At 41.3% G+C, this 21,913-nt stretch overlaps 2 protein-coding genes across 3 annotated transcripts; both read right to left on the bottom strand.

Annotated features, from left to right (window-relative positions):
* Positions 1 to 576: 576 nt before the first annotated feature.
* Positions 577 to 8,325, bottom strand: LOC148342645 (ubiquitin-conjugating enzyme E2 D3-like). The gene is made up of 7 exons (XM_088310172.1): positions 7,862 to 8,325; positions 4,859 to 4,922; positions 4,722 to 4,753; positions 4,527 to 4,604; positions 4,128 to 4,233; positions 3,940 to 4,033; positions 577 to 1,327 (listed from the first exon to the last, which is right to left on the bottom strand). The coding sequence occupies exons 1-7, from the start codon at positions 7,883 to 7,885 to the stop codon at positions 1,282 to 1,284; spliced, it is 444 nt and encodes a 147-aa protein (XP_088166298.1). The 5' UTR covers positions 7,886 to 8,325; the 3' UTR covers positions 577 to 1,281.
* Positions 8,326 to 9,582: 1,257 nt separating this feature from the next.
* Positions 9,583 to 20,304, bottom strand: LOC148342644 (RING finger protein 145). Of its 2 annotated transcripts, none has more exons than XM_088310170.1 (11): positions 20,098 to 20,304; positions 19,664 to 19,944; positions 19,040 to 19,148; positions 17,581 to 17,672; positions 16,500 to 16,726; positions 15,675 to 15,853; positions 14,529 to 14,672; positions 14,175 to 14,357; positions 13,061 to 13,208; positions 11,067 to 11,423; positions 9,583 to 10,341 (listed from the first exon to the last, which is right to left on the bottom strand). In XM_088310170.1, the coding sequence occupies exons 2-11, from the start codon at positions 19,833 to 19,835 to the stop codon at positions 10,066 to 10,068; spliced, it is 1,887 nt and encodes a 628-aa protein (XP_088166296.1). In that variant the 5' UTR covers positions 19,836 to 19,944; positions 20,098 to 20,304; the 3' UTR covers positions 9,583 to 10,065. The 2 variants fall into 2 exon arrangements, with proteins under 2 accessions (XP_088166296.1, XP_088166297.1); XM_088310171.1 differs by having other exon boundaries at positions 15,771 to 15,853.
* Positions 20,305 to 21,913: the final 1,609 nt, after the last annotated feature.

Raw genomic sequence — 21,913 nt, 5'->3', positions numbered from 1 at the left:
CTACATTACGCCGCTGCCGATGTGTGATCTATTATCTTCGCTGCTTGACACAGTGGACAAATAAAAGGACATCTTTATTTTAGAAGATTCGAGGAAAAACTATCCCTTAATTGCCTATCAACATTACAACCCAAAAAGTAAAAATTGAACTCATGAAAAGCATGCATCTTTTTCTTTCATTATAAACTGGCGGGGAAGGGGTTTGTTGCATGCACATAAATTAATAATTGTATATTTTGTATTTGATACATGCTAAAACACACGGCTCAATAAATATACTATGAAAAGTCTTGACACTTGGCAAAGTAAACAATTTAAAAAAAATACAAAAAGGGACTTAATAAAATTAAAATACAAGTTAAAGAAAATGTCCAACACTAAAAACTTACACTGAAAAGTCCAATGGCAATAAAGTAATAAAAATAAAGCAAGATTTGAAAAAAAAAAAAAGTTGGGGGAAAAAAAAAAACCTGAATAAAATGACTTGACGACTTAAGATTTTTCACGATTTTACACAAGCGACATCATACACACATTTCATTGGGAAAAAAAAAAAAAAAAGGCCACATCTGCAAATAAGGTTGAAGTAACTTTATTGAGGGGGAAACTAAAAACAGCCGTGAGTTGATCAACCGCCAGCTTGGCATTATACATACATGTGGGAGGTGGTGGTGGGGGGGCTACAATATGACAGTTCATGTGTGGGGCGCAAGCCAGAAATTTGTCTATTGGCTTCTAGAGAATGGGGGGGGGCGCTTCAAACAAATGTTCCTGCGAGGGGGAGGGGGGGGGGACCAAATTCTTCCGCGTGTTGGATATAGCAGCCTACAATTTTTTTTAATTAACATGCATAAAATACAACATTGATGTACTTAATATTTTATCTCTGGACTGCAGTGCCTTTTCTGTACACGCTTGTTTCCGCGGCTAACCGCTTCCTTTGCTAACAGGCCTACGGAGGCCTTTTTTTTTTTTTTGCTCGCCAAATTAATCTATGTAGTTATGAATCCGCTTGACTGTGTGTGAGATGGCGAATCGTTCATGCTCAAACAGGGAGGGAGGGGGAATCCCGGAAAATCTTTCGCCGCGCGTCCTGAGAGGAAAAACACCATCTTCTGATTATGGGGGCATGGGTGAGGAAAAACAAGAGGAGGGGGTTGTAAAATGCTCTGGATTAAACAACAAAAAATATATATAAGTGAAGAAAAAAAAATAACTTTTTTGTTTCAGTCTGAACCAAAGAAATGCATCCCCCCCAGCCACCGGACCATTTTGTCTCCATCACATTGCATATTTTTGTGTCCATTCTTTTGCCATTTTGGTGTACCTGCAAGGAGAAGACGTCCATTAGCAATGTTAGCATCCGGTCAACGGCCTACTTTCATTTGAAACAAGCATGCACTGATGCATGTTTGCCAAAACAAAGCCGGAGAAGACGAGGACTATGTGCACATGCATAACATGAATCTTTATTTTGCCATAACGAAACATTTGCTCGAAAAGTGTTCAAGACACACCCGAGTGGCATCCGTTTTTAATAAAGAAAAAAATAGAAACACTTCATTTAAAAAAAAAAAAATAAATAAATTTTAATTAGAAAAAGAAATTCATCTGTGTGCTTAAAAGGGGTGTGGCTTGGTGAGTTCCAGGAGGTGGATAATTTATGACATGTTCGGGGGGCGAACTGCCTAAGTTTTTTTTTTTTTTTTTTTTTCAAATTTCAACAACACGATCGGATTGACCATGCACCTTGAACAAACAAGTGTGGGAACGAGTTACACACTCGCCGCGGGGCCACAAGCGACGCTGTGCCACTCAACATGCAAGGTTACCAGTCAGCAAACTGTCATTCATTTATTGGCTCCCACGTCACTCACCAGGGTAGGCCCCGCCATTTAAAGCCACAAAGTGAACAACGTCAGGAGGGCCGTCCGAAGTGGCCAAAACAAAAAAAAAAAAAAAAAAAAACATCTGCACCGCACATGCAGTTTTTAAGAGGTAACTTAAAATGTTTTCGATAACTCAAATAATTCAAAGGATGATCAGGGAAAAAAAAAAATTTTACATCTATGTGATGACGCCAAATGAATACTGAGTCATACGTCATTGGTAGAACTCAGCAATGGCGACAGCCGCTCTCGTATTTTGGTTGCAACCACTCACGTGACACGACGAGCCATTTTTGATTGGCCGTGACGTCTCCGATGCCACTCAAATTTTGGCGCAAATTAACCCCCACCCTTTAACTTTTCATGGCATTCCTTTTTGAAGGTTACAGGGAATGACACTCGGCAGGAAGAGAAAGCCCGATCAGATTCCATGTTGAAGCATTTTGACTGCTTTGATTTAGTTTCTGTCTCATGCGCACATCATTGTCTTTGGTGCGGGATAAAAATATCTCGGCTCTTTAAGGCGACCGTGCGGACCAGTTCTGCAAGCTCGCAGAGGTGAAAAAAAAAAAAGTAATTGGAAAAAAACCTGACTGTACATAGGTTGGATTTACACGGCATTGTCAAAGGGCCACATTCTGATTGAATGCGTTTTTGTTTTTGTTTTTTTAAGCTTCAATATACAAATTGCATTTGCATTCATTGAACACATGAACCAATGCACAAATACGACGATAACCAACAGAAAAAGCCATATATTAATAGCAGCACCTTGAGCTGGGAGGAAACAATAAATGACCAGAATTGCGTCACTTGAACCGATCAGTGTAAATCCAGCCTATAAAAAGGTGTGTGTGCGTGTGTGTGAGAGAGACAGAGACACACAACTGGAGCAAACTGAAATATTAGTACAAGTCGCATTGACTGTCAATTCCATCCGCAAATTTACATCAATTTAACAGCGCCAGTAAAGCGGTGTACACACACGCCGATAACTGGGGATTCAAATTTGCGCACTTTCTCGACCTTACGATCGGTCAGCAATTTGTGATTATCCTGTGGTATGCGTTCTGGAAAGAGGGGTTTGTCCTCAAAAACATCAGCGGCAACAATCGATTTAATAGCTTCTTTATCTTCCTCTACTTTTAGTTTAGCTGCCTCTCACAGGTCAGTCTTAGTGCAACAACACACGTGGTGGTTTTTAAACCAAGCACCACTAACAAAAAAATAAAGACGCTTAGCTGTCCGAGTACCATCATCATGGCCAACATTAAAACAGTCGTGTAGAAGGCCTAAGTGGTTATTAAAAACAAGACAGGAATCCCTTGCCATCTCACACCTCAAGCGATTCTATCGAGATATTTGAGCAGCCATATATTAGAAAGAAGCGTTGATTTGAATACATGAGTTGACTCGGAGGCTTTGTTCATACACAAGCTGCGTGATTGGTTCCTGGCCTGACCAATGAGAGCATGAGTGGATTTAATTTATGAGCCGATTGTTTTGGTCGCCATTAACCGTGAAAAACGAGGATTTTCCGTATTCCGAAAAGTGGACCCATGGTACGCACCGGAACATCAAAATGAGCACCAAGCTTAAATATCGGATTTTTTTTTTTTTTTTTTACTTGCAAAAGATTACACTCCAAAGGAATATTAAAATAAAAAAATGGCACCTAAACAAATACTGCTATTGACTGAAAAGCAATCAACCTAAAGTTAAACAGGCAGTGAATCTTTCCTGTACCAATTTGTGACAAAAAAAAACTACATTTCCACGCTCAAAAAACGCAAAGTATGTGTGTACCACGCTTTATTCACATGACAATCATAAAAAAAACCCAGAGTGCCAGCCAAGATACAACTTCAACTTCTTACCCCCCACCAACTTTTTTTGTTCTAAAGCATGGCGTACTTGGCTGTCCACTCCTGAGCTAGCTTATTGTACCTGAGAGTGAAAGTTGACATGTATTTCATTTCTGGGGTGTTGGCGTCAGACATTGTTTTTATTTATTTTTTTTTTTAACACCCACCCCCCTTGCTTAACTTACTTGGAGTTATCTGTTTTGTAGATTCGTGCGATCTCTGGCACTAGCGGGTCATCTGGGTTGGGGTCGCATAGCAGCGAACAAATGGAGAGAAGAACTGTAACAAGAAAAGATTACAAAAAAAAAAAAGGATTTTAATGGTGCAAGATTTGTCAAGGAAATCAAAAGCAGCGTATTCATGAATGAGTCACCTTTCGAAATGGTAAGTGCTGGAGACCACTGTGATCTGAGAATGTCCAGACAGATACTGCCATTACTGTTAATATTTGGGTGGTAGATTCTCGTCGTGAACGCAACCTGCAAGACAAGCGGAGGGAGAAATACAGCTGAGTCATGATCAGGTTTGACACGGGAATGTCCGGGATGACGTCAAGCGAGACTGCCGTCACGTTGCTTGTGTCACGTCATGACGCCGCTTCATTTCAACACGCGCCCCCCCCCAAAAAAAAAAATACAGAAAAACCGCAACGTTCAAAGCGACACGTGATTTGCATATCTGCCCAGGGTTATGTCAGTTTGGCCCTTTTTTCCATGTTTGTACAGCAAACGAAGACATTCCGTTTTAAACGTGGGTGTGCAAAGGCACTAACCTTAGGTGGTTTGAAGGGATAGTCTGTCGGAAAATGAATAGTCAAGAAGAAAACTCCTCCCTGATATGGACTGTCACTCTGAATGGATACAAAAACAAAAACTATGAAAACCATCCAAACAATCCTGGCCGCACGCCTGGAAATGCAAACTAAAAATTCAAATTTCAATTTGGGTTCAAGCGGATTTGTACTTACAGGGCCCATGATTGTGGCTTGCCAGTGAAACACTAAAACAAAAACAAAAAGAAAAGATAAGGGTTAGCTCGTCCATCTTCCAAACGATGACGTGACAGCAACCTTGGAAATGTTGGTAGCAGTTGGTGAAAACTTACTGTCATCACCCACTGGGCCAGCGGAGCACTGTGCTGGTGGGTCGCGAGCCAGGTCGTGAAGCTCCTAAAATGGAGAGAGAATGGGGGGGGGCAATAAATGAAGGAACTTTTGTGACCCAACATGATGCACCCCTGCACAACCTAAAGCATATTTGCGTCTTATCACCTGCTCCGGAAAGCTCATCAGTTGTATTGGGTTTTGTTTATTTGCATGACAGTCGAGAAAGTCACAAATGACTCGGGTTACCTCCGTAGTACAACGGGAGACGACTTTTTCGTGTCTTTTTAAATACTGTGACTCGTTCAGTTTCATTTTGTTCTGCACTTTGAAACATGTGCCTCTCCGCTATCAATACACGGCTTTAACTTGGAGCTCGTCTTTGCCGTGTTTTACATGCAACTAAGGGAGGAAAGTGAATATTTCCATTATACAAAATAAATAGACTGGATGACCAGTAACGGATTTGCTCTTTTTTGCCCTCTTTTTTTGATGATTAATCCTCCTTCAAGCCTTTCCCATATGGGAACGCGCCCATTTTTTTCCTGTGGATCCCAACTACAACTACTTGCTGCAAAAGCGCCTATAATTCCATGCGCTTTTGTGTTCTTTCTGTAACGCCCCAAAATGCCTTGCCACTTCAAAAACACCATGGAGGAATTGGCCAGTTCGACTGCACACGGCAGCATGTCGAACCCAACAGGCAGGCGTGGCCCCATGCCAGCTTGTCAATAAGAGAAAACGGTAAACCTCCCAAAACGACACAGAACGATCCAGATTGCTATTAGCAGATGCGGAGATAAACCGTGTGCCATTCGGCATAGCGGACAGTCGGCGCCAGACTAAAACGACGAGGGTTCGAAAAATATACCACCCTTCAATAGCTTGGCGTTGCTTAAAAACGTCCAATGAAAATCAATTGTTTTAAATACAGCTTCGACGAAGATGTACCCTGTGTTGGGGGCAACCAAATACAAACACTTCCCAGGGATTTAGATGGTATTTTTCTGACCAATTTTTACTTTTACACGGGCACGACACTCTACTTTCTCCTCTTTTGTGTAGTCGGTACAGTCATGAAATATTGAGTGACATTAAACGTGCAACAAAATAGCACTTTCGCAACGACATTGGTGCGTCCTGTGGAAAAAGTAGCACAAAAAAAGTTGAGCCAGTGCTACCTTGCTCTAAGTTTAAAGAAATTAAAACAAAAATATTGTCAGCAGCATGATGTAGTGACATCCCATATGGTGGTGCCATAAGAAATTATTATTTTTTAAGGAAATAATCTGCCAGTTTTTTATTAACTGGATGAAAAAACATTTTCTTCCCTTTGTTGTGAAACATGACATTTTTCCAATGTAACAATGTAAAAAATGCTGAGGCAAGTAAATTAGGATTGACTTACTGGTTTGGTTTCTAACATGTCAGAAAATAGGCAAAAAACGATTGTTTTTCAAAGTGAAAGCAGATGTTTGCAAACGTCTCTTGAGTCAACAATCTTTCTTTCATAGACGACAGAAACTACTATTGAGAGGCTAGAATCCTGATGACGAGGTCATTTTAAATATATATATAAAAAAAAGTCCAAAGTTGATGAAGAAATCAGATTCCACTAATTGACGATTATTCAAATGCGGTCCTTCTTGTTCTTTTCTCCTTAAAGTATCAACAGGATGGCCGAGTGGTCTAAGGCGCCGCGTTCAGGACCCAGTCTCCCCAGGAGGCCTGGGTTCGAATCTCGAATTTCCCCATTGTGGGACTAATAAAGGGAATATTATTATTGGCTGCCAGGATGGCCGAGTGGTCTAAGGCGCCGCGTTCAGGACCCGGTCTCCCCAGGAGGCCTGGGTTCGAATCTTAGCTGCCAGGATGGCTGAGTGGTCTAAGGCGCTGCGTTCAGGACCCAGTCTCCCCAGGAGGCCTGGGTTCGAATCTTTTGGCTGCCAGGATGGCCGAGTGGTCTAAGGCGCCGCGTTCAGGACCCAGTCTCCACAGGAGGCCTGGGTTCGAATCTCGAATTTCCCCATTGTGGGACTAATAAAGGGAATATTATTATAACAAATGACTGTAAGAGTCTCCTACTTGGAAGGTCCATGTCAGGCTGTCCAAGTGGCATTGGAGCATTTTTACAAGCATGAATACTGTACAGACGTACAATATTGACACCAACACGTGAACAGCCCCCCCCCCCACCCCACCTCGGTTTTACTCAGGTAAAGTTCAATCAGAATCTCCTACAATGATTAGTACTGCGTGAGTAGTTTTGTCACCACCGATTATGTAAACCTGTTAAAGCGAGATGAGACTAAAGCATCAAACATGTTATTTTTAGGCCTTCAGCTATTTCAAAGCAAGCAGGGTTGTAGTGGGGCGAGGGGTAGCCCCCCCCCTCCACTGCCCCACCCGGCCTCCACAAGTAAACATTTTTTTCCTGTTATTAAAATAAAACAACATATAAATCCACGTTTCTCGTTTCATAAGCCGGCCCAGAATGTGTGACCGTAGGGGATGAGTCGGCAGTCGCATACCACAAACATGTTTCACCCACGACGTTTTTGACGTGAAATATGACTCATGATTTCTGGTGAAACGCCGCTTGTGCGTCAGTACAATTAATGTGTTGTACAAATCGGCCAGAACACGCTTCCGATATTTTACACACGACGCTAAAATTGGCCATGATTGCAATCGAGGCGCCGACATGTGTTTATATAAGCAGTGTGCGGGGTCGGGGGCCCTCCGGAGGCAGCTAGGCTGCTAACTCCAGCTAGCGTCCAAGCACCAATTTGAAATATTCAAAACGGAGATGTTGACATGTGGTACATAGGTGTGTGTTTTTCTTAAACGGTTAAACGTGGTAAGAAAACGATCAGGTTTCACGACATAATCAAGACAACAAGAGAACCGGGTGTAGGTGGTGGTGGGGGGGGGTGCTAACGATAGTCGTCCGCTAGCCTGTGCTAACTATGCCAACTAGCGGGCAGTTGGGGTGTCAATGTTACCTTGTTAATCCGTTTCAAAGCCATTCTTGTGTTAGGCTGCTGTTGAGTCTGCTTCTGGTTTTCGATCCGAGCGATGAAGGCCGGCCGTGATATGCCAGGATGCTGTGGCCTCGCTCCGATGGAACCGACGCAAGTGTCACACACAACACGACGCCCGGGGCCTTGTCGAGTCAAGCTAGCACTGTTAGCCGACGAAGCTAAAAAAAAAAAGGAATTACGTATGCTCCGACGAGGGAAGGAAAAAAACAAAAGAACAAGAGAGAGCAGTGAAGCCGGGCGATTTTCAACCAGCTTAATTTCTTCTTAACCACCAAAATGTCTCAGCAGTTGTCCCCGTCAATTGTGTGTCGTCGGGGTAGGGGTGGTAGGTAAGGGGGAGGGCGCGGAGAAGAAACCCGGACCACGAAGCTTCCCGTGTCGATTTGCTGCCGTTAGCCAACTAGCCGTCGTCTGCATGCGAGCGAGCCTTTATGACGACACCTAGGAGGAGGCGGGGCGAGTGGACGACGACGATACACGATCCATAGCGGCCCGGATGTATGAACACCAATTTGTTTAATTATAAATATTTATTTCGGTAGTCTTTTTTTTTTTTAAACATTTATTTCTTTAGTGTCTGGATAAATTGAGTGCTTAAGAAATGCACTCCACATGTTTACAGATTTATGGTTTACTGATTTATGTTTAACCCACAATTGTTTCATTAAATTTTGTGTTGTCACAGTGAACCATTTTAAAGACTAAATTAAAGTATTTAGTAAGTTAACAAATAATTTAAGTGGATAAATAAACTGCTTTTTATTTTTAATTCATAGCGCATAAGCTGTAAAACCTAAACATTTATGTATAATAAATCGGACATTATTGTCATACAGAATAATTTCTTACTTGTTTTGTTAATAAAATAAATAAGCGGGAAGAAAACGTTCGCAAAAATGATCGCATATTAAATTGCAATCTAAATAGCAAGAGGGAAAAACATTGCATTTAGAGTAATTTTCTAAATCTTACCGCCTCTATGATAGACACATACACACATAGACTTACACTCACTTACAAGGGATATAAGTGTTATTTATATATATAGTTTTGGATATTTTATATTAAAATACCATGTTATAGCAGTCAAATCTTAATTCCAGTTTTGTGTAATTTCTAATTGATTTAAATTAATTGTTATCAATTATGACATCATTTAATACAAATGAATACAAACTGTAAAATGGATATGTAAATTATTATTTTAATAAAATAATTAGTATTTTTCTGGGAATCATGTGTTGTCATTTAGGTTCGTCCGTCTTTTTGGAAATTAGCAACGTGGATCGTGTTGTTCTCGTCACACCCAGAGGGCGTCGTCGAAATGATCCACAATTCAATTTGGAAAACAAATGGCCAAGAAACTCTACTGTACTGTCAAACCAGATTCTAAATTCAAACCAGGTTTGAATTCAACAAACATCGTCATGTAAACTGAACGGCATTTTCATTTCATTTTATATTAGCTTGGATAGAAAAAGAGTTTGTTTCTTATTAAAGCTTGGTTAAAAACAAAAGGCCACACCTTAGTGACATCACAGAATGTGACTAAAATCAAAACTATCCTTTTGTTCAAAATAGTCCTACCGAACCCACTCAAACTCAATTCAGAATGAACATTCAGTTTTGATTTCATATTCATTTTTGATCCAGTTGCATTTAAGATGAAATCATATCCCGTATTTTTGTTTTTAGAGACTTTATTTTAAAGGACCAAGATTCAATTCACATTTGGTAGCATTTACATTAACAAAGAAATAAACAAAATCAGGTGGAAAAGCCTCACACGTAATGTCAATGTTTACATTTGCGTTATTTTCAGAGACTCAAGTAAAATTAGGAAATGTGAACAAATTAGAATTAACGTCCCACTTGTTTCGAGATTTCATGTCCGTGTGCATTGAAAAAAAAAATGACACCACAGCTGTGATGCGCTAATTGGTCATTTTAATTACATTTTTGGTTTAGCATGTTAGCTTCTAACAAAAAACTAAACAAAAACAATATTCCCTCCTTCAGATATCAAAAACACGTTGAGCCATACCATTACGTCTTGACGCACAAATGTACCTTATATGTCTTGTGGTTTTGCCCCCCCAAAAAATCAATCAAGTCACATTTGGTAAAATCTTCCTCCTACAAAATGTTCTTTCCAGCGACCATCATCAAGAAACATCACCCTCCTCCAGACCATCGTTGGAATCTTCCGCTGAGTCAAAATTGTCATCTTCCTCCACAGAGTCGACGCCGTCCTCCGGAGTGGCCTGTGTGTCGGGCCCCGGTGGGGCCGAACCATCGGGTTCCGTGGCGCGGACGGTCGGCGGTTGGGCCGGGATCGTCTGGTGGCACATGGGGCACGTCCCCTGCACGTGGAGCCACTTGCTCAAGCAGTTGGCGTGGAACAAGTGCTCGCACGACGTGACCACGGCCGACGTCATCTCCTGTTAACGTGCAGGCACAACATCACCATCATTAACAGAAAGATAGAGATTTTAAAAATGGAAGGAAAAAAAGGAAAAACTGTAACTAAAATAAGGAATGAAAATAGAAAGAAAAAGACAAAAAGTCCTCTTTTAAATGACTAGAAAAAATGACAAAAAGAAAAAACTGAAGAAAAAGCACATGGAAATGGGCAAATAAATGAGCCAAGAGAAAAAAAAAGGAGCATAAAAAAAATCTCCCTCTCTTCCTCTATAAAATAACTACTAATAAATAAGCATAAAAACGATTACATTTTATGTTTTGATTATTAACTCATTTAATCCCAGAAATTTTCACGAGAGGAAACCCCTCAACGGATTTTACAAGGCCAACAGAATATTGTGTTCTAATATTATAAAAACATGGAGCTGGAGAAAAAAGAAAAAAAAAAAGGCTCCGACGTATAAATACGTCTTTGGGAGGCAGGGACTACTTTTTTGAAAACGAATATGCATGAATGAGTTAATAATGTAAAGCCTCGCTTGAAGGAGCTTCTCATTGAAATGACAAGACAACAAAACTACATCAAAATAAATGTAAAAAGCAACAAACATCACAGACGACGTGCGTCCATGGAGAAAATGCTCACAAACAAGCTGAACAGCAAGTCAAATCAAACAAAGGCTGAGAGTTCAACTCATTGGTCTTTTTCAGGCCACTTTGGACCACTTGAACGGGTACCGACCATGAAGCAGATGGCGCAGACGTCGTTGTGTCGTCTGAGCTGCTGCGGCGTGGCCCGGGGCAGCGAGTTGATCTTCTTGACCGCCTCCAGCCGCAGCAGGAAACTACGCCAGCCCGACTGCGCCCGCAGCCACACGTTGCAGTACGTGTGGATGACGATGACCGAGGCGCCCGTCCAGCTCCACTCGCCCAACAGCGACTCCCAGGCGCCGTACGCCACCACGCACAGCGCCACCGCAAACTCCAGAACCCGGCTCACGGCATTCACCCAGTAGATGACCTCGTCCAGGTTTTCCATGGGCTCGCTGCGGAACAGCTCCGCCATGAAGAGGGAGTAGATGAACAACGTGCCTGTCACCTGTGTCGACGAGAACGTACGGCGTATTTGTGACGAGCAAAAGCCAGGTCCGAGAGCACGGCAGGCCTAAGCAAAAAAATGGTCCCGTGCACCTCCAAAGTCAACAAATGGCTGAGCAACGGGCAAAATGGCCATTTCAAAACAAAGTGGCGTCAGGCGTACATTTCATAGACTGTGTGTGTCTGCTGACGTTTGACATGCCCGCCAAATTACACGTTAAGCGAGACGAGATGAATTTTTAAAAGCATTACAAAGGACGCTATTGCGACAAAATGGCCAATTTAAAGCAAAATGTCTCTTTTCAAGCATCGCTTCTAATCACATTAGACAGCCACCAAATTTTATGTTGCAAAGTGGCATTGGCTTTGGGGGATGAAATTTGAAATGCATTCCAGAGAGTGCCATCAAGCCAAAATGGTAGCTTGGCGGACTTCCTGTGTCTTTTTGGCTGGGGCTTCTTGAGTCCTTTTTTGTGGATCTCCTCATGATGGAGCGAGTGACTAAATCATGGGTGGGCAAACTTTTTGATTGGCGTGCCACAATGGGTTCTTCAAATTTGACAGAGGGGCCGGACCAGGAGGAGATGGATGCAGTGTTTTGGTCACCTCACCACAAAAACATTTAATTTTAAATGAAACTGAACAAAAGCATAACAAAAAAATATCTCTCGTGGACACACCACAATATTTAGAAAATAAAACATTAACATGGTTTAGTCATTTAATTTTTTTCAAGTTCGGCGGGCCGGATTAAAACGTTTAACGGGCTGCACGTGGCCCGCGGGCCGTAGTTTACCCACACCTGTACTAAATAAAACATTTTAATTTTGTGACAATGGCTTCTGGAGCTGAATTTCAAAATTAATTTGAGGTTGCTTTCAGTGTTCGTTAACGCCCCCTTTTTATCATGACGATAACGATCTAAACGAGGTTCTTTGATGACGAAATCATGACGTGACGAACGTGAATTTTCATCGACGAGACGGGACAAAATTGTTAGCGCGTGGTCCGTCAGATGCACAAAATTGAAGACATCCCTTCTTATTGTACATGTCATCTGTCGTTCAAAAAAAATGCAATGCTGGTGCAACCTATCCTTGGTGCTCGGCTTATTTTGGAGAAAAGAGCATTGATTCCACTGCTGCCACTTTTATCTGTTTGTAATGCATAATCCTTTGTAGTCGATCAAAAAGTCTATTGGGTGGAAACTAAAACGGACTAAAACCTTTTTGAGTTTTGGTCGAATAAATTTACGAAAACTAGACTAAAAGTTTTTTTTTTTTTTTTTTTGCATTTCCGTTGACTAAAACTAGACTAAAACCTTTTTGAGTTTTCGTCGACTAAAATTTGACAAAAACCTTTTTGAGTTTTCGTTGACTAAAACTAGACTAAAACTATAACGAATAGGAATGACTAAATGTGACGAAAACTAATAAGCATTTTCGTCCAAATGACTAAGACTAAATCTAAAATGTCTGCCAAAAAAACAACAACGCTGGTTGCATTATTACATAATAACGCAATGTTGTCCATTGGCCTTTGTCGTTAGGTCTACTCTGCGTGCTAATTTCTTTGCAACCATTCAAAATCTCAAGGATGAGTTTGTCTTCAAAGGACTCCGGCCTAAAACGGGCATACCTGGAGGGAGGTGAGCATGCATCCGGCCACCAAGACGAGGAGCCAAAAGTCCATCTGGAAGAACTGCAAAATCTCATATGCCATGAAAACAGGGAAGACCAGCAGAAAAAGGCACATGCTGAGCCCACGTAAGTGCTTCCACACGTTCCTGCATGGAGAAAAAAGAAAAAAAGCATGATGAAAACAGATTGTTTTTTTTTGTGGCACTTCATTTGGACACAAGTATTGCTTTGCCGCCAACTTTTAGCATCCTGGTATTGAGGAACTCTGTTGACATGAGTTGTTTCATTTTTACAAAATTGGCACCTTGCTTCCAACGTGTGGTAGCTCGTTATTAAGGAACGAGCATTAAATTGAGTTGAAAAGTTTCATTTTGAGAAAATCAGTGTTTGGTAGCTATCATCATATTAAGGAGCTATGTTTAAGTGAGTTGAGGTTTTTCATTGAGACAAAGATAACACCTCACGACCAATATGTGGCATTTTGGGGTCCAGGAACCATGTTGTGGAATCTCATTTAGACAAAAGTAGTGCTTTACCACCTCATTGGTGTCAATGAACTTCACTGCAGTGAGTTGAGGAGTGTGACTTAGACAAAAAAAGTGTTTTGCTGCCAACTTGTGACATCTTGGTGCCACGGAATTATGTCAAAGTGGGTTGAGGAGTTCAATTTAGACAAAAGTAGAGCTTTGCTGGCATCCGCGGTATCAGGGTGTCAAGGAGCGATGCTGAAGTGAGCTGAGGAGTTGTATTTAGACAGAAATAGTGCTTTGTCGCTACATTGTGGCATTTTGGTGTCAACTACGTAAAAGTCAGCTGTAGCGTTTCATTAATTCCCAAAACATTATTTTGCAGCCCCTATGTGGCATGATTGTGCCAAACAACTATCTTGAAGTGAGTAGAGGAGTTTTTTGTTTTATTCAGACAAAAATAGTGCCTTGCCACAATCTTGTGGCAACGTGTTCTTAATGAACTTTGTTCAATTGAGTTGAGGAGTTTCCCCTCAACCAAAAGGAGTGTTTTGCTGCCACCTTGTGGCCCCTTGCTCTTTTTTTCATGTGAGTTGAGGAGTTTCCCTTGGTGCTGAAGTGTTGCGGGCGAGCCAAGGCAAGCACCTGTTGCGCGAGGCGGCCACGGCGAGGACGAGCGGGTGCGTGATGTCGAGCATGGCCTGCATGGTGGACGTGAGCACGATGAAGAGGATGATGCTGAGCAGGAAGGTGCGCTGGAGCGTGGCGGCGGCCAGCAGGCCCGTCTGCAGGGCGAGCAGCAGCAGCGTCACGCCCTCCGTCACCCCCCTGACGAACAAAATGCAGGAGAGGGAGAGGGAGGGGGAGAGGGAGGGCGAGGGGGAGAGATTTTTTTTTTTAAATCCCAATTTGCAACCCTGTGCGTGCTATATTAGAAATCGTGACTTTTTTTTTGTACAACTCAGGTCAAAGCAGGCATGGCGGCGTCAAGTGTCTGACCTGTGCATGACGTTGTGGTTGTGCAGGGCATGTTCGTAGCCGCCCAGGAACAACTTGCAGAAGTTGAGCAGACCCAGCGCCAAGTAGGACACCACAAAAGTCAAACCCAACAACGAGTACGGAGTGGCACAGCATTCGGAAACCCTGCGCACACACAGACATACACACACACGCACAAAAAAAAAAACATACTAAGAACTCCAGTACAAATAATTAGTCAATGTTTTTTCTTACAGATATGTGGAAATAATTTGCCTGATCACATTTTTGGCTTTGAAATTTTGCTCAGTACTTTAATTTTTTGTTTTCTTAACTCATTTAATGCCAGAATTTTTCACAAGAGGAAACGCCTCAATTCCCGCGTTTTTCTGGATTTTGACTGATTTTGCGAGGCCAACAGAATACTGTGTTCTAATGCTATAAAAAAACAGAGTTATGACGCAAAAAAAAAAAAAAAAAAAGGCTGAGACGTATAAATACGTCTTTGGGAGGCAGGGACTACATTTTTGAAAATATATATGTATGTCTTATGGATTGAATGAGTTAAGTACCAGTGTCAATCAGTAATTCCACTTTTACCATTTTTTAAAAACAAGTATCTATACGTCTACTTAACTCATTTACTCCCATTGACGGATAAAGACGTCAAAGATCCTTTTTTTTTTTTTACACGGCTGGTAGTGAATGAGTTAAGTGCAGGCTGTCAGTCCAGTGACTTAGCTACAATGCCGCCATCTTGGTGTCAAGGAACAATGTTGAAGTGAGTTGAAAAGTTTTATTTAGACAAAAGTAGTGCTTTGCTGCCATTTTGGTGTCAAGGAAGTATGTTGAAATAAGTTGAGGAGTTTAATTTAGACAATAAAAGAGCTTTGCCATCATCTCAAAGCCTCTTGGTGTCAAGGAACTATATGCTGACAGTGAGTGAAGGAGCTCCATTTAGACAAAAGCAGTGCTTTGCTGCCATCTTGTAGCATCTTGGTACTGATTTGAGAAGTTTCATTTAGACAAAAGTAGTACTTTTCCGCCATCTTGCAGCATCTCAACAAACTGTTGAGATGCTGTTATCATGACATCAAGGAACTATGTTGAAGCGAGTTGAGGATTTTCATTCGGACAAACATAGTGACGCGGTGAGCGCTTCCCCACCCAGTGAGCAGGAAGAAGAAGAGGCCCTGATGGGCGGCGGACGAGGCGGCAGGCGACATGACGTTGGAGCACAGGTAGACAGCAAAGAGGACCAACCAGAAGACGCTAAAGAGAAACGGCACGGTAAGCTGAGTCCACAGCGAGAGAGCTGCCGCCAGCAGTCGGGACGGCGCCATCACCTGTGCAAGATTTTAACATCAAGTCAAATGTAAAAAGAGGTTTCTCAAGATATGAGCCAATATTTTGTCTTGACGGCAAAAATTCGGTGAAAAATATAGTTAACAATTTGTCAAAAAAGAGGCAGTGGATTTTGGAAAAATGGTTAGCTTAATGCTAACATTAAATGAAAAACATATAGAGGGGCTAATATAATTAGCATCAATGTCACATTCTAACCCTTAAAGCAACAGGCAACAACTTATGTTAGAAGTTTTGCTTTCAGCTTTCATCTGATTGACTTTAGAAAAGATTGATTCAACATTTTTGCAGATTTTCTGACATGTTACAGACCACACCAAAAACTGAATCATCATCACTTTATGTTTTTGAATTGTCTACACTGTCAATTATGAACAATTGAAAACATTCTTCCCAATTTTCCTAAAATCAGATTAATCGATTATTAAAAGAACTCTGAGCGGCAACCCGGGTTGCTACATCATTTGCGTTCAAGTTGTTAACTACTACGATGCTAGTTTTGTTAGCCTGTCTAAGGCGTTGTGCATTGTTTGTTAGCATTAAGCTAGCAGACAAACCTATGGGGCTTGGTTAAAAGCTTGCAAGTTGGGTCACTCGTAAGCAGTGGTACGACGAGGGTTGGCCTACCTCCATCTTGAGTGACAACGCCGCCTTGGTGAAGCAGTAGAGCGCCCAGAGCAGGAAGAGGCCGCAGGCGACCTCGCTGAGCGTGGCGGCGAAGGCGTGCACAGCGGGCAGCAGGTATGCGGGGGCGCCGCCCAAGCGGGCCAGCAGGGGGAGCGCGGGGGCCCAAAAGACCCACACTTTGCATGTCTTCACCAGGAACGCCATCAGCGCGCTCACCAGGAGCTGACCTGAACGCACACACACATATCACTCACAAGATGGCGCTCTCCTGCAAGGGTAGGTCCATTCACTGCTATAAAATGGGTGGGAACCCTAATTTGAAAGCTCAACCCTAGTTTGGGGGAAAAAAAACTCGTTTTTGAAACCCAAAACAGGCATAAAAGCCAAATTTGAAAACGTCATACAGTGTTGAAACCCTAACAGGGTCTTGAAATCCTAATTTGAAAACCTTACCATAATTCGAGACTCTACAACAATTTCATACTTGTACTCAGGTTAGACCAGCTAATTTAGGACCCTAATTTTTTAAACCCTAATCCTAGTCTTGAAACACTAATCTTAGTTTACATTGAAAACTCGATTTGAAACCCATCCTGGTTTCAAATGCAAGTTTAAAACCTTAACCCTGCTTTGAAAACCTAATCACAAATCTTAACACTGTGTTAAAACCCTACCCATAGTCTGAGACCCTAATGTAATATTTTGAAACCCTAACTCAGTCTTAAAAGAACAATTTGAAGCCTGTCTTGAAACCTTACCCCGTGTTTGAAACTCCAACCAAGGTGCTAAATGCAATGGCCTCGAACCCAAGTTTGTCAACCTATCCTTGCATGACACCCCAAATTGTAAACCCTTGTTGGAAACCCCAACCTAAATTTCATATCGGAAACCTAGTTTGTAATTTTTTGTAACATTAACCTGAAGAAACATGAATCAAATCATCTAGTTGTGTGCTCTTGTCATACTACTAAGTTCCTATTACTTATGAGTAAGACACAGGACGTCATTTGATCCAACAAATGTCAAAGTGTGATGATGTAACAATCCAGCAGGTGGCAGTGTGTCTCTACAAAGGACTCACACATCAGCGCCCAAACCAATCTGTTGAAGCCTTCGGCGTGTAGGTAGGGCGCCCCCTGGTGGTCAGACCGAAACTCCTCCATGACGAACTCCCTGGAAACCACAACAGGAAGTTACAACACAAAGGGGCGTGGCCAGCGCATACAACAGTCAAGTCAAGTCAATTTTATTTGTATAGCCCTTAATCACAGACAATCTCAAAGGGCTTTACATAGCCACAATCGACATCCCCGATCTTAACCCCCAGGAGGGCAAGGAAAAACTCAAAAAACCTCATTAGGGGAAAAGTGAGAAACCTTGAGAAGGGACCACAGATGGGGGAATCCCCCTTCCAGGATGACCAGGCTGCAATGGATGCCAACTGGGCAACATTTGACACATACAATGATGCTATGCAACAATAGATGAGATAATATAAGAGGCAACACAATTCAGTCAACATCAATGACATGCAATGCACACCCAACCACAATTTAGAACAGATTGATTTGAAGGCGTGACACTGAGTTGAAACCCAAGCCCGTGTTTGCAACCCTAACACTTGTTCAAAACCCTAACCCAGTCTTGAACTCTAACCTGAGGTTGAAACCCTAAAAACCCTTGTTTTAAAAGTCACCTTTGAAACTTTGTTTTGAAACTCAACTTTGGAACCCTAACCAGAATTAGGAACCCTAAATTAAAAACCCCAACCCTGTCTTGAAACTGTAATCCTGTTTTAAAACCTTAATTAGGAACCCTCAACCAAGTTTGAAAAATTCATTTGCAACTCTCAGTCTTGAAACCCAAATTTAAAACCCTAAAATCCAACTCCAACTAGAAAGCCAAACTCTCATTGGAAACCCAAATCGTTGCCTGAAACCCTAGCCCAGTCTTAAAACCTTCATTTGAAATACACCCTGATAATGTAATTTGAAATCTAAACACATTTAAAACCCTAATCTAGGTTTGGCGCCCTAATTTGAAACCACAAACCTTGTATGAACCTCATTTGAAACACAAACCCTCGTTCGAAACCCTACACAAGCTTTTTTTTCTTAAAACAAAATCCGCATTTGCAAACCTAACCTTGATTTAAAACCCTCATTTGAAACCCAAATCCGCGTTTAAGACCCTGACCCCGCCTTGAAGCTAATTGGAGTCCCTACTTTCTTTTAAAACCGTAATTTAAATCCCCCAACTCTTTTATGAACCTCTCATTTGCAACACAAAATGCTTTTTGAAATTCTCACAGTCAAACCCTTAATTTGAAAACCTACACCCCGATTTGATCTCTGAATATCCAAATCGAAACAACAACACTGCCATCCCATACTAATAAGAATCTTGAAATCATCACACTGCCTTGAAAACATCATTTCAAACCTTAATTTCCAAGATTAACCCTGATTGGAGGCCTGATTGGAAATCCTGAAAAACGTGTTGAAACCCTCATTTAAAACATCAATTTTGCTTGCACTGACTTTGCCATCTGGTGCCCCACGAAGAGCAGCATTGCGGCCAGCACGTGCAGGTAGACGCTCACAAGATGTCTCAGTGGCAGCAGCAGCAAAACCAGGATCAGCAAGTGACCTAACGCATGCGCACACACATAGAAACACACACGCAGAATTAGTAAATAACACTATATATTACACAGAAATATTACATAAAGAATGCACAATTATCCTAAAACAATACATCAATACTAAATAAATGATTTTAGAAAAACAGTCTTTAATTACAAAAAAAGCACTCTGACATGAAAACCCAAAAATTATTTTAAGATAAAAATAAAATAGAATTTACGGGGAAATATTACAAAAGTAAACACAAATACTTGACATACTGAAAATTAATTAGATGACAAATGTTAGAAATATACAACTATTGCAACAGAATATTTTAGTAAATAATGAAAAATAAAGAATCTATAAATATTTGATGAAAAAAACAAACAAATGAAATATTATATATATTAAAACAAATGTATCTGTAAAGATTATTAAATATTAGACCAAAAAAATAAGAAAAATACAAAAATATTGGGAAGTGGAAAAAAAAAAAACAATTTCGAGCTATGTTTGAGGAGAAAAAAAAGTACCCACCAAGGTAGAACGTGTCACAGACGAGCCATCGGTACTTGCCGAACATGTTTTCGGTGTTTTGGACCCTGAGGTGTTCCGTCATAGTCACGATGTCATGCTTGTAGAGCAGGTCCAGTGCCAGAATGTTGGGCACCCTTAGGGCCACGTTGGCAAACTCTTCCAGTCGAGGCATGCCCACAATATATATATATTTTTAAAAAAAATGGGGGGGGGGGGCGAGGGAAAAGAGGGTGTTTAGAGGGTCACATGACCACCATTTCGTTCTTTCGAACTGCCGTCATCTGAAACAGAAAGCAAAACAACCCGCTGAGCACTTTATCCTTAAAACAACAATACGTTCAAATTCAATATATTACAGTAATGGATATGTTAAAAAATAATACACGGCATTACTATAGTGTCTATTGAAAGTTATTTGATAAAATACAACTTACGTTGCAGAGTACAGGCGACATTCTGCTCGTGAGCAGGGTGAACAACAAACCATTTTGCATGCCTAAAGGGAATCAAACGTCGAGTTATAATCGCTCTGGAAGTAAAAGCCTTGATCAAAATGCAGAAATAAGACACGATATTGGTGAGGAGTAGGACTTCGGAGCAATGTTTTGATTCCGGTCGTTTGCGAGGCCACTTCCTGTAAACGTCACAGTAGAGCAAGCCAATCACGTGGAGGGAAAACTTGGCATTTAAAATAGTAATAAAAACATATTTAAAATGAATATAAATAGTATAAATAGCTATCTGACGCTAAATCAAACCGGAAAACAATAACAACAAAAAGGTATAACGTAAAAAAGAGGAACGAGGTCGTGGATATGTTCCTTAAACGCCACAGTAGAATTATTATCAGATTGACGAATTCTTGGAATTTTAAACACGTTTTTGGAATGTATTTACATATTTATAACACTTCAAGTGCGAAGGTAGAGTCAGGAAGTAAAAAATATATATCTAAATTAGATTAAAAAAATAAAACGAAATATGAGACATCGAACCAATGTTATGATTCCGCTCGTTTACGTAACCACTTCCTGGATACATCGGAACGGAACAAGCCAACCCACTCGAGGGATATTTGGCCCTACTCTGATCTCCTCACCCAGTCTTTCTTTAAAATACTAGTTATTGAAAAGGGTCGTAACTTTTTTTTTTATATGTTTGATTAAAACAATCCCTGTCATTTGCGTAGCCACTTCATATATTCGTCATAGCGAAAGTAGCCAATCAGATGGTGGGATTCTTGGATTTTAAAAATAAGCCTTTTAAAAATACACAGGTACAGCTCCATTTTTTGTCTCTCTCTCTGTGCACAAGAATGGCTAAAATATAATTCATACATTTATTTTATAATTTCAAGTAAAACGCTGGAGGGGCATAACTGCACCAACACAGATTTCTGATGGAGGTATACCCCCATCTAGCCCTTGTGTAGCACCATCCCTGACCTAAATATTATCACCAAATGTGTGACATAATGCAAAATATTTTATATAAATTAACATTCAAAGTGTTACACATGAAGCAAACACCATATAACACGATTTCCTCTGTACCTCCAGTAGCGTCTGGTCCACTGGCCTGAGGCTCCGGGCAGGTGCGGGGCGGAGGAGCTCACAGAGGTTTTCCGGAGCGAGCCCATTTAAAGACAAATACAAGAATCTTGAAATGAACAGGAAAGCCAGAATCGGAGATATGTGCTCCTTCTTACGAGCTCCAGAGACGAGCAGCATTATTTTGGAGCGACTGGAGACGCTTGAGGGGGCTTCCCACTTTGCACAACACCAATATGACAAATTTGAAAATGAGATGAAAAATACACAAAGAGAGGAAATGATTAAACAGTGAGGAGAGTGAGTAAACCTGAAAAATGATGCGCAATGCTAATTTTGTTTTTGACTTTTTGGCGAGTCAGCACTGGCGTACATGAAGCACACATGTTGTGTAGACTTCCTGCGTGAGCGTCATCCAAGCGCTGGGTGGGTAGGATTTTGTTTTGCGGGAAGTGGGCTGAATTTCGGAGAAGCGACCTGCTAGCAACACTGAAAGATGATGATCCGCGCTGGGTCCGTTCCCAGCAGCGCGTGTCCCCTCTTTCAAATTCTGATCAGGCACAAACAAGCTTCTTGTGTAACTCGGACAAGAGCGGGAAAGTCGCCTGGAGGTCACCGTCTTCCCACTTTGAAACCCTCACACTTGTTCTCTTCTACGACAACGAAACCTGAAACCTTCATTTGATGTCCTAATCGGAAA

This window comes from Idiotropiscis lumnitzeri, chromosome 1 (genome assembly GCF_059441095.1).
Source record: "Idiotropiscis lumnitzeri isolate Australia: NSW breed Sydney's pygmy pipehorse chromosome 1, RoL_Ilum_1.0, whole genome shotgun sequence".
NCBI classification, from domain to species: domain Eukaryota; kingdom Metazoa; phylum Chordata; class Actinopteri; order Syngnathiformes; family Syngnathidae; genus Idiotropiscis; species Idiotropiscis lumnitzeri.
Note: the sequence above shows the minus strand (reverse complement) of the source record. Positions and strands in the feature narration are given on the sequence as shown.